Genomic DNA, 12,376 nt, shown 5'->3' on the forward strand with positions numbered 1-12,376 from the left:
GGGTTGTGCCAACCCTCCTGTCTGCCTTGGGTTGCTCCAGCCACCCTCATTTCACAGGGGCTGCCTCCTCCCACCCCAGCATCCCTCCCCCAGTGAGGAAAGGAGGTTTTTTTCCATGCTCTTGTCCTGCACCGACACCTGGCCATGGGCTGCTGTCCCTTCACCTCGCAGCCAACGTCCCCAGCTCCAGCAGTGCCGGGGGCAAAGCACAGAGCTGGGACAGGCAAGGGTTAAACCCCATCCTGAGGCCACATCCCCGTGCGAGCACTGGGTGCCTTCACTGGGTGTTTTTGCCCCAAACCCCAGTTCCCAACAGCGCGGGGGAAGCAGCTGCCGGCGGCTCCCGAAAATGCGCTCCTGCCTGCTACCTGCAAACAGCAGCCGAGCGCCTCCGGAGCAGGAGCAAACAAACAAATCCTGGTGAATAAACACAGCCCTCAGAGCCAGCTATTTTGGAGGAAGTCATGATTTCAAGCTCTTTTCCCTGCCTTTTCACCAGGCTGAGCATCTCCCCACTGTGCTCAGCATCCCCGCGCCACTGGGGGAGGGAGGCAGGACAGGGGTCCCTTCTGCCAGCGTGGGTTTCCCTGTGGTCCCAGCAGAAATCAGGTCTGGTTTCAGAGCACCCCAGGTGAGGGGGATCTGCTCCAGCAGCAGCAAAAGCAAAATGTTCCTAAGCTTCCATTTTGGACAGCTAGAGGGACCACCAACCAAAACCCACCTCAAAAAAAAAAAAAAAGAATTAAACCCTTCATGCTCCCAGGGAAAGACACCAATACCCCGCAGTTTGAGGCTTGTTTTTCCTCCCCCCAAGCACACTGCTTTCTGCAGAGCAAGCCTGCCTTTCACGCAGGCAAGGCTGTTGAAAACAAGGCGAAAGCCGAGCGCAACCGCGAAATAACACACATGGAAAGCACCGCGGGGCTGATTAGCTTTCCGCGACGCTTTCTACAAATTGTGAGAGCCGCGCTTCTAGACCTGGCAAAATTGGGGGAAAATGGGTCTTAAAATCACGAAGCAGCTACACGGGGGAATATTAGAGTAAGCAATTTCTTTGAGAGATTGCCGAAGCATTTTCCCTGCCACCTCCTCTCCCCTGCAAGGCTGCCTCGCTCACCTGAAGGGACTCGGTCCCATCACTTGACACCAGCAGGGAAAGGCAGAGACCCCCTGGCTGACCCCCCCAGACCTGGAGGCAGCGAGCACCCCCTGGGGAACACAGCCCCCCATGCACACGCCTGCTCACACCTCCACGTTTGCTTTTTTCGCATAAAAAGGGTCCCAAACCCATTTTGCTGCCTGCAGACTGCTGTCGCGTGCGGGGACCGAGTGCCCGCAGCCTTTGCATCCCTGCAAGACAGGGGGAGGGCGAGGGACGTGCAAAGTGAATCAGCAGCGTTTTACCAACAAGACCCAAGTCCTCACTCAATTAGCAGCCGAGGAAGGTCCCTGATACTTCCCATTACGGGTAAGTAATAGCTGGTACTCTGCAGAGGAGCGGGAAGGGGAGGCAGCGCGCGGTCCTGGCCGTCGGGGACAGGATGACAGAGCACAGCTGGCCACCGATGCGCCTGGTGCTGGGAAAATCATTTGGACACCCAGTCCCCAGCATCCCTGAGAACCCCAAATTAGCATCAATGCATCCCTCCTGGTGTGATGGCTGTGGGGACGGGAGGGCTCGGAGCAGGGCTGTGGATGCAGCGATGCTCAGGGGAAGGGCTGGGCTTGCCCGGGCTATGGGCAGCAGCTGCCCATGGTCCAAGGCAGCCCTGCAGGGGAAAATCACCTCTGCTCACTTATCCTGGGCACTACGCACCGCGGTTAAGTCTCTAATCCCACTGATGTACCAGAAGCGGCCAAGAAATGCTCTTGGTTTCGGTCTGACCTCCCAGGTGGTTCAATTCTGCCCCATTCCCCCACCAAAGCAGTGAGACCCAGGCAGCAACAGCTCCTTTAAGGTGAGGAAAAATGAATCCTCATGGCAAGACCAAGCCCTGGCCACAAAACACTCCCCCAGCCTGGGTTTGGGCGGCCCATCTGCCCCACGGATGCCAACCTGTATCCCTTAGCACAAATAAAAAGGAACGAGGTCCCGACGCTTGCAGCACGCAGCCTTTGCTGGGGTTACAAACCAGCCTTCCAGTTCGCAGCACGGCGAATATTGAAGTGCGTCTCCCCATCGCAAGCCGTGCAATTTGCCTCCCGCAGAGCAACGCCACTCTGCAAACCTCCAGGCATTACGGGAGCTGGGGCACGGAGACGCTCCTGGCGCAATGACGCTGGAAGCGGCGCTGAAATTAGGCTGGGAACAAAACCGGCACGGCTGCTTCCAGCCCATAAAATAAAACTCACAGAGCCCATTGCCACGAAGCCAGGGCCATGTGACGGCCTGCACCTCTCCTCCTGCTTCCCCACTTTGTCCCCATGTCACTGCCATGCCCTGTGGGCACAGCCCGGAGGCAGGAAGCACCGCAGGGTTTTGCTCTCTGCAACAGGTTGCACGAGCTGCCCGGAGATGGGGACAGAGCCCTTTGGGATGGGAACATCCCCTTTGCCCATTGGGATGTGTAACCCACGCCTTATTTCCCATCTCCTGAGCCCTTTGGGATGGGACATCCCCTTTGCCCACTGGGATGTGTCACACATGCCTTATTTCCCACCTCCCACCCAAATGGGATGTGCTGACACCGTCCCCATCACTCAGGATCTCAAAGCCTTTCAGGCCAAGGAGCTGCTGCCATCTCCAGCACCCCGTCCCCACGCCCAGACACCCCAAGAACCCCCCAGCCTCGCCACTCACGTTGTACAGGACTGTGGTCCACCCTTCCATGGTGATGCACTGGAAGACGGTCAGCACAGCGAAGAGGATGTTGTCGAACTGCGTGATCCCGTCGTTGGGACCAATCCACTCCCGGCACTCGTAGCCCGGGGGGCAACCCTGCACCCCGCACGGGTGGGGGGGGTCCAGCTCCTCCAGCTCACCTGCGGGCACAGGGCAGAGCCAAAGGACGCGGCGGTAAGGGAGGAGAAGAGCACAAATGCAGGGGGGCTGGGGACAGAGCAGGGCACGACGAGGAACTGATGCACCCTGCGTGCAAGCAGGGGGCATATGTATTACATGGAAAAAGCCATTTTTTGTTGTTTTTTGTTTGTTTTGTTTTTTTGTTAGTTTGGTTTTTTTTGCATGCTCAGGATGCACAGAGCTGCCTTCCTCACCTGAATTGTTCGTGTAGCAGGCTCGGTGCAGCTTCCCGCTGTAGAACTCCAGGCCGATGATGGCAAACATGAGAATGGCGAAAAAGAGCAGCAAGCCGATCTGGAGGAGAGGCACCATGGCCTTCATGATGGACTTCAGCACGATCTGCAGGCCTGGGAGGGAAAAGGAAGAGCCCAGCTCAGCTCAGCACACGCTATTCAGAACCAGGCACCCCAGCTCCCACCTCGCCTACAGCCTTTGGTGCAGGGTGAGCTCCCCAGCACCACCCGGGCATCGCTGGAATAAACCCTACGACATCCCCGGAACCCCAAACTGCTTGCTTCCTGCAGCACATCACCCCTACGGTCCCCTCTGCAGGGCCCTGGGGAGGTGGTGGCAAAGCTCTGGGCATCCAGCTGAGCATCTCCTCGGGGCAATGCGAGCAGGTGCCCAAGGAGGGAAGCCACGGCAGCAGCCTACTTTATTTATCCCCGCTCCTGCAGAGGAAACCTTACAAAAAGATGAAATCTCCCCTGAATCAAGTCCTGGAAGGATCCACCCACAACCTTCTGGCCAGGGAGCAGGACCCCAGAGCTGGCAGGGGGCACCACGCCACCGGTGGGCCGGAGGGGACGTGCCACCTGGGGACACCGGCTGGTCACCTCCCATTGTCACCCGTCAGCTTCTTCCCCTCCCTTTCCCCAATTTCCACCCCACATCACCAAGGTGAAACAAGGTCCCCTCAGTCTGGAGGAGGCAGGGACAGGATGCGAGTGCCCTGGGAGGAGAACTGGGATTGTCTGACTTACTGGGAATGCCCGAGACGAGCTTCAGGGGCCTGAGGACGCGTACGGCGCGCAGGGTGCGCAGGTCCACGTGGGTGTTGAAATGCGTCCCGGCCGTGGCGAGGATGCTGCGGGCAGACACGGAGAGAGCGGGGTTAGGGCCCCGTGGAGCGTTCCCCACCCAGGGAACGAGGTCCCACGGGCAGGACCCGGTGTGGGTGCAGGGATCCAGCGCCTCCCAAAGCCCACGTGCTCCCAACCCCCTTGGATGCTGCAACAGGAGCTCGTGGGCTGCTGCAGCCAGCCAAAGCCCCCCAACGCTGGGAACCCCCAGTGATCCCCCCCCGTAGATAAATACATTCAAAAATATACAGCGATGAAAGTTTGATGACCTTGGAAGGCACAGGAAGGGCTCCAGAGGCTTTCTGTTAAAACACAGAAATTTCCCAATCTCTGGAAAACAAACTGGGGCAGAAGGGGGCCAGCGCGCGCCGGGGCCAGCGGTGGAAATACCCGAGGTGCTCGCAGTGTAGGAGGAATCGGGGGGATTGGTGACACTGACAGCACAAGACGGTGTCACCAGAGCTCGTGGCCGCCCATCCCACCCGGGCTGGGTGAGGAAGAGGAGGAGGAGAAGGCAGCAGGAGCAGGGGGAGGAGGGGACGGGGAGGAGAGCGGGACAGAGGGCGGCGGCAACCTCGGGGCTGCTTGCAGCAATCCAAAAACCGAGGGAAATTGGGTCATTGTTCCACTAATCCATCTAATTACAGGCCAGAGCGGCTCTCTGGCACGCTGAGCAATTAGCGCTCGCTCCCTGCCCCGCTCCCCAAGGCACGCAGGGCCCAGCGCCCCTCGGGAAGGCGGCTCGGTTTCCTGGCACCAGACCCTCCCAGCACCAAAGCAGGCTCTTACAGCCCGTTTCCGTGCCCTCGTCTTCCCCCCTCCCCATTTTACCAGGCTGGTTTTGTTTGCAGGAGGGCGGCACAGCCTGCCCCAGCCTCACCCCAACACCACCCAGGGCCCGATCCCAAGGGACCCGAGGGCTCGAAGCCGCGGTGACACCTTCTGGCCAGGCCCCAGCCCCCGCTAAATGCTGACACGGGCGGGTGGGAGAGCCGAGAGGGGCTTAATGAAGTCAGGAGCACCCAGAAGCTCGGGAGAACTGCTTTGTTAAATTGTCTGTAAGATTAAAATCAATAATCGATACAGCACGGCCGCTCGGCAGCGCACGGGAGCGACAGGAGCGCGGGTGCTTTCATCTCTTTGGAGCAACCTGCGGTGACAGCGGGACAATCCAGCACTCCCCAAACACCAGTGGAAGGACACCCTGTGCCAAACAGCCCCCAGGACCTGCAGCTTTTGCTCCTTGTGTCCCTGTGCCCCAAAGGGATGAGGAAACGCATTTGGACCGAGCTGCTCCTACAGAGCCCAGAGGGAGCGATGGAGATGGAGCGATGGAGACGGAGCCATCCCAACCTCACCAGCATCTCCCCAGCTTCCAGCGCCAGCCGGACACCCCATGAGCTCGGACCAGCCCCGGCTGCAAAGTCCTCTGCTAACCCAGATTGCTTTGAAGGGCTCGGGAGCCTGTGCGAGGAGCCTCCAGGCAAGGTTCATGCGATTCCAGGGCAGCCCTCCGCCGCGCCCTAAATTCGCTGCTAAGAATGGGACTCCTCTGTGGCAAGGTGACGTGCTCCTTGTCCTTGCCGGGGGGACAGGGCACATCACGAGCTCTGCCACAAGGGGGGTCGGACAGATCCCCGAAGCGAGGTGGTGGCACTGCTGATGTTTCTCCCACCCACCAGCCAAAGATGACCCCACACATCCTTCCCACGAAGGAGGGCGCACTGCTGGAGCTGCTGCTGGCCAACCCAGTGTCCCAGGGCACCCACACGGCCCAGAGCAGGGGCTCAGCCGCCCAGGATTAATTTTAGACCAACTGAAGTGGCTAGAAAAAAACAAGCAAGCTTTCAGGCATGCAAACCTGGCTTCTGTCTGCTTTTTCCAAGCCCTTTGGTTGCTCTAATAAAACACGTCACCTCTCCCGATGGCCAGGCTTCTGTACGCGCAGACACCGCTGCTAGTAGGATGCTCTGAACACCCTCCTGCTCTGGACACGGGTGTTTCTGGACATGGGCACCTGTTAATTGCTCATTAACCCTCCCAGGTGTGCTTTTTTGGCACAGCGTGACCCACATCGCGCCGTGCGACCCACTTCTGCTCCGGGAAGGCGCGAGCCGGTTTCAGCGCCACGCGCATCGCTCGGGGAAAGACCTGGTTCTGAAACCACCCGGGGAAGGTCCAGCCTCTCCTCCTCCCCCCTTTAAATCTGCTCCAGGGGCATTTTTAAAAGCTTCGTCAACTAAAACGAACTGAAATGAAATTGGAAACGAGCTTCAGCAGCCGAAATGTGAAAAACACGGGAGAAAAATCGCTCCAGCACCGAGCCCGCTGGCGAGCATCAGCCCCGAGGCCAGGCAGCAGCATCCCCTCGGCACGTGCCCACGGATTTTGGCACGTCAGGGTGTCTGGTGGCTTCCTGCAGAGAGGGGACGGCTCCGTGCCGATACGAGGAGGCAGCTCCGGTATCTGCAGAACAATTTCAACCCTCTCGAACGCTTTACAATATCCACGTCTGAGGTACTAATAATTATTCTTTATTTTTAGGCAAGGACCCAAACTAAAATTACATCTCACCATCCAAGTTATCTGAAAAAGCTGCCAGATTGGGCTATAAAAATCCCAGTGATCTCATGCTTTTCATCATATGTACCGGAGGAAAAAAAAAAAGAGAAAAAAAGAAAAAAAAAGTGAAGGCGTTTTTATAGGTCACCCAGGCAAAGGGGCGAGCTCTACTTCTTCAGAGGGAAGGGGGAAGAGATTCAGGTGGAGAAAGGAGCAGAGAGGATCCACTGGAAGGATGCAAATAAGAGAGGAGGCAGGATGGGAAATATATGCTAATCCACAGAGTATCATCGAATAGTGAGCAATCAGCAGCAGACAAACACATGCTTAGGAGAAAATAAATAAATAATAAAAAATTATAAACGGAGCCGGGACGCGCTCCTTTTATTTACGTGCAGCCCCTGGAGCGAGCAGCGAGCTCTGGGGGCACCTTGGGGCTGGAGCCCTTGCCCCGGGTGGGGAGGGGTGGAAATCACATCCCAAGTTCCTGACGGGCAGCTCTGTCCTTAGGTACCCAGCCGATGCATATCCCAAAGCTGTTTTCCCAACCAAATGCTGACCCCCAAAGCAGACGGCTCCGTCTCCTCTTCGCCAAACCGAGCACCCCCCGGTGATGCCCACCTGGGCCCTGCATGGGGCTGGAGGTGCCAGCGAGCTGCCAGAGCCATCCCAGCTCCGAATCTGGGCCAGGCAGGGTGCTGGCTGGCACACAAATTAATATTTATAATTAAGTGGAAAGGCCCCTCAAGGCCTGAACGCCACCTGACTCCGTGAGGGAGACTAGTGCGTAATTAATAGACTGGTCAAACAGCTCACGGAAAGGAAGTTACACGGGGATTTTACCCCATTCTTCCCCTTTTCGGCCACCGGATCAAACCCTTCTCTGCAGATATCATTGTGACCAGCACTGGTTACGCAGACAAATGCGCCCCAGCAGCCCTGCCATGCTCCAGGTGGCTCTGCAAGCAACGACCCCGCTCACCCCAATATTCCCAAAAAGTGATGGATCCATCGAGGGGACACAAGCCAACCCCACGCCCTGCCCGCAACATGGTTTAGAGTGACCTGAAAGACACCTTTTTTTTTTTTTTCTTTGTTCTTTCTAGGTTTTGGGGCCACAACATGAGTGGATTGTGGGGCTGCAAAGCTGCCGGTGCTGATGGCACCAGGGGAACAGGGGAAGGACTCACCACCAGTACGGTGGCTCCTGGGGTGGGGAAGGACGGGGTGAAGGTGCATGAGTGGCACATGGGATGGATCCTGCACCCGGGGAACGCAGCAGCACGGCTCCCTACATGGAGCATCTCCCCCTGGGCATTAGGAGCCCAGACCCTTCAGGGTTTAGAAATTAGGGTCTTTCTCTAGGAGGATGATTTTGGACCTCCTGTGATCAAGGTTGAAGCATCCCCTCTGGTAAGGGGACACGGCCACATGGTCATCAAGCCAAGTCATGGTAAATAAATACAACTGCAACAAAACGGTGCTTTGCTCCAGGAAACCCTGAGCTGAAAATGGTGAGGGTGCAGAGCATCGGGGTGAGCAGCTCTGCCTCCTAAACTGGCCGTGCAGAAAGACGGGGGGATTTTTGTGCCCCCCCAACCCCAGCCCACGGCACTGCCTGCCATGGGGCTGCCCCAAGCCCCCCAGCCCTAACACGCCCCCTGCGCCTGGACGCTCCCCGTCCCTGCCCTTTGTGCGAGGTGCCGGTGGCAGGCACGTCCCGTTGCCATGGCATATGGCACATGAATCATTCACAAAGCTCGGGAATTAATTATTCATCCCAACGAAAGACCAAACACTTTTACTAATTGTCCTGGAAGGGAAGAGCAGGGGAGAGGGGTGAGAGGTGGGGGAGATAACACAGTGGAGACTGGCTCCATCCTTGGAAAAAAGAAAAAAAAAAAGAGGATAACCGAGGTGGCCATCCCAAAATCCCGTGCCCCTTTGCTGATGATGACAAGCCCCAAGCTGACTTGCCCTAACCTTCATCGGGGCTGGGACATCCAGGCTTTGTCTGATGGCACACGCTGCGGCCACCCTGCCTCCCCTTGGCCGTGCTCCACACCACAAAACATCCGTGTGGAAACCTCCGTGCCCGAGGGGGTGACTAAAGGCACCCGGCTCTTCCTTCTATCGACCCGGGCATTTATCCCCTCTGCATTCAGCAGGGACAGCCGCCAGGACACTGGGCTGGCACAGCCCAAAGACGAACTTCCCCAACCCTCCGCGATACAAAGGGAGGAGCAGGAAGGGACAGCACGTGCTGGAAAGCAGAGCAACCCCCCGACAAGTAGTAACAGCAGTCACAACGAAGAGAAAACCTTTTGTGCCAGCATCTGGCCTTTGCACAACTTCACAAGGGCCTTTTGATTTCGGTTCTCCCTTTTCCCTGTCGTTGGAAGTGTTCCCCCAGCCCTTCATCTCGCACGTGGCGCCTTATTGTATTGCTGCTGCGACCAGAAGAGCCAGCGCACAAGGCAAAGCACACGCCTGCCTGGGAGCTTTCAGAGTGAAATTAACCCTTCTTTTCCACTATCTCCTTCCCGTCCAGGGCAGGACAAAGCTGGCTGTTTTCGGGTTGGGGTTTTCTATTCATTACACTACTTCCAGACCCAGCCCTTGCCCAGGGAGCTGATGCTCCCATCGCCGACGCTCCATTAAGCTCCAACCTCTCCCACTTAGGAACCACTGGTTAAGAAGTGCCCATGGTCCACCAGCCCTTTCTGGCCATTTCTGAGCAGTTTTCCCCTTCTAGGTCCAGGAAATGCCACGCCGAGCAGGTCCCGAGCTCAGCTTCGGTGCCTGACCAGGCCTGGCTCACCGTCCCCATCACGGTTCTGCCCCAAAACACATGAAGGCAGCTCATCGCACATTTTCCGAGAAAAGTATTTTTGGCCGGGGGAGAACAGGCTGTTTTTCAGGCAGCGATGATGATTTGGAAACCAGAGGTTATAAACGGAGCAGGTTTATAAGCGTGCCTATTAGTTCCCTGGTGGAAGCTTTAGCATTAGGGAGTTTTGGGTGGGCGTTGATTTCCACCGAGATGAAAAACCTGGGTTTATTGACATACGAAGCAAACACCGGTTGAACCCGAGGTGCCATCCATCCCTGCGCAGGGTCCCAGGAGGCCGCTCATCGAGCAGCCCCTCGTTGGGGTAATTTGGGCCCCCATGGGAACCCCACCGTGGTGGCTGGGCCGTGACGCCAGCAGCACGAGGCACCTCTCCAACCAGACACGTGGCGAAATAAATCCAGGCAGGGAGTGTCAACCGTGGAGGGACGGGACAAGGGCCAGCAAGCGTGATGCTGGGTCTACCGGGACAGATCCTGCTCCCGTGGATGCCCGCCCTGTTGCTTCAGCATCCTGAACCACTCCGCACCCCCCAAGGTCCCTGATGTGCACAACACCCCCTTCACTGCAGACACCTTTGAGCATCCCTGAGGCCAACAGCTTTCATGAACCCAAAGCCCTCTGTCCAGACCCACGAGAACCAAATTTCGGGCCACAAACACCATCTCCAGACCCCGCGCAGAGATCCCATTTGCCACCCGCCCAAGGCAGCGCACGCCTCCCCCATGGGCTGCCCGCAGGCCCAGCGGCACTCGCTGGAGAAATTCACCCAAAATTCGGGGGACCCAACACACGCACGAGTCCCTGGTGCGGGGAGGCGCCGCCACCGCTTCTGCTCGCGCCTCTCCAAGCGCAAGCGACACAGCGGGGAGAGCTTTTTCCATCTGCTGAGGCACAAATCGGGATGCCAGGAGGGGAAGGAACAGCCCCTCTGTGCCTCATAAGCGTGCCGGGGGGGGTTTGGCACCTCTGGGCACACCAGCAGCCCGTCACGGGCGATCGGTTCCCTGGCACGGGGCCCGGCGCAGGAGGGAGCTGGCGGGTGAGTAATTGCTGAGCGCTGACTCAGCACCGGCTCGGCCGCAGCCAGCCCGCCCCGACCCGCAGGAGAGGTCCCCGTCGGTCCCGTCCCCACCCCCGAACACAGCGTTTCCCCTTGGCTCTGAGCCCCAAAGGATGCCCAGCCGGGCCAGCCTGCAGCCCGCAGGCATTCCCCGTCACCGCTTTGCTGCTTCGGGTGGATGCAGCCCCGCGCCGCGGCTCGTCCCCCGGTCCCTGCATCACCCCGCTGTCCCCAGAGGTGCCACCAGAAGGGCCTGGCCCTGGCTCATCTCCTTGCCCGTGGCCACACCACGGATGCTCCTCCCGACCAGCACCTCTCCACGCTGGGAACGCAGCGCCCATCGCCACACCCCACGGCGGCGCCACGCTCAGTGTCCCCTCCAAACCCCCTCCTGCCACGTCCCACGCAGTGCCACCACGCAGGAGCAGGCTGCAGGCCAGGAGACAGGGCTCTGGAGCTTGGCAGAGCCCCTGGGTACAACGCCTGGCTGCCGTGCCTCAGTTTCCCTCCGTCACCCTGAGGCACTTCTGCTCGAGCCTTTTGCCACTGCCAGCGAGCACAAGCCCAAACGTAGCCGCCCGCTCCTTTCTGTGCCACCAGCACAGCTCGTCAGGCCCAAGCAGGGCTCGAATCTGGGCCACGTCCCCAGCAGGTGACACGAGCTTTGACACAACCGGCACCCGCCACGCGTCGCGCTCTGCCACCCCCAGCACTGCTGCCAGGAGCAAGCATCACCTGCAGGACCCCACCAAGACCTCGGTCCCAAGCCCTGGGCACTGGGCTGGGAAGCACCTGGGGGAGCAGAAGAGATTTTCTCCCTCCCCTCCTGGTCTCTGGCCCATATGGCACTCAATTGTCCCCCAGCCCACACTCCATCCTCCTCCTGCCCCACAAACATCACCAAAACTCGCCCCGTGCCCAGCTGGGTGGCAGAGCATGACACTCGGCAGGTGCTGGTGGTGAAACACCATCAAAACCAGCAAAGCGTGGCCCTGCCCCGTGTCCTGGAGCTCGTGGCACCACCAGGACGTGTCCCCTGCCCGGACACAGCGGTGTCCCCGCGCCGCCCGACTCACCCGCTGAGGACCACGATGAAGTCCATCACATTCCAGCCGTTGCGCAGGTAGGAGCCCTTGTGGAACACGAAGCCCAGAGCCACAATCTTAATCCCAGCCTCGAAGCAGAAAATCCCGATGAAGTACGGCTCCGTCTTCTCCTGCCGGAGGGAAACGGGGGGACACGGTGAGGTGGGGGGACGCGGGGCAAAGAGCGCCGGCCATTTCACGTGGGGTGGCTTCACCTTGCATCGTGCCCCATCCCGCCTTCCCCAGTCCCATCCCACCTTCCCCAGTCCCTTCCTCCCACCCCGGGAGCTCTCCCAGCCCTTCCTCAGCCAGCACCAACCTTGGAAACCCAAAGTTTGGAAACCCAAGGCGGGGGCTGTGACCCACTCAAGCTGCTCATTCCCCACCCCACTTTCTAGGATTTTTAAACCTTCCCGGCCCCTCTCCATGGAGGAGGAGGTTGGTGGGGTCCCCTCCTGCCCCACCACCCCAAAAACCAGCCGAAATCAGCAGGGGGCAGAGGGTGCCCTCGGCCGGCACTGACCAGTCTCCGCGACATGGGCGTCTTGTCGTCCTCGGGGAGGTGCTGCTCCAGGGCCAGCACGATGCAGTTGGCGATGATGGTGGCCAGGATCATGTACTCGAAGGGCGTGAAGGGGAGTCAAGGAGCAGAGGAGAGGCGGATGGAGTTCCTACCACCCTTTTATCCCCAAAAAGCATGCAGAGAGCCCA

At 58.9% G+C, this 12,376-nt stretch overlaps 1 protein-coding gene across 19 annotated transcripts in view; it reads right to left on the minus strand.

Annotated features, from left to right (window-relative positions):
• Positions 1-12,376, minus strand: part of CACNA1E (calcium voltage-gated channel subunit alpha1 E) — a 110,958-nt gene that overhangs the window by 55,925 nt on the left and 42,657 nt on the right. For all 19 annotated transcript variants that reach the window (XM_083845827.1, XM_083845817.1, XM_083845826.1 and 16 more), the window contains 5 exons: positions 12,189-12,294; positions 11,657-11,796; positions 4,006-4,109; positions 3,217-3,369; positions 2,801-2,982 (listed from right to left, as the gene is read on the minus strand). In XM_083845827.1, the coding sequence (XP_083701953.1) occupies positions 2,801-2,982; positions 3,217-3,369; positions 4,006-4,109; positions 11,657-11,796; positions 12,189-12,294 (685 nt within the window). The remainder of the gene's footprint in view (positions 1-2,800; positions 2,983-3,216; positions 3,370-4,005; positions 4,110-11,656; positions 11,797-12,188; positions 12,295-12,376) is intronic.

This window comes from Anser anser (assembly GCF_964211835.1).
Source record: "Anser anser genome assembly, chromosome: 8".
NCBI classification, from domain to species: Eukaryota; Metazoa; Chordata; class Aves; order Anseriformes; family Anatidae; genus Anser; species Anser anser.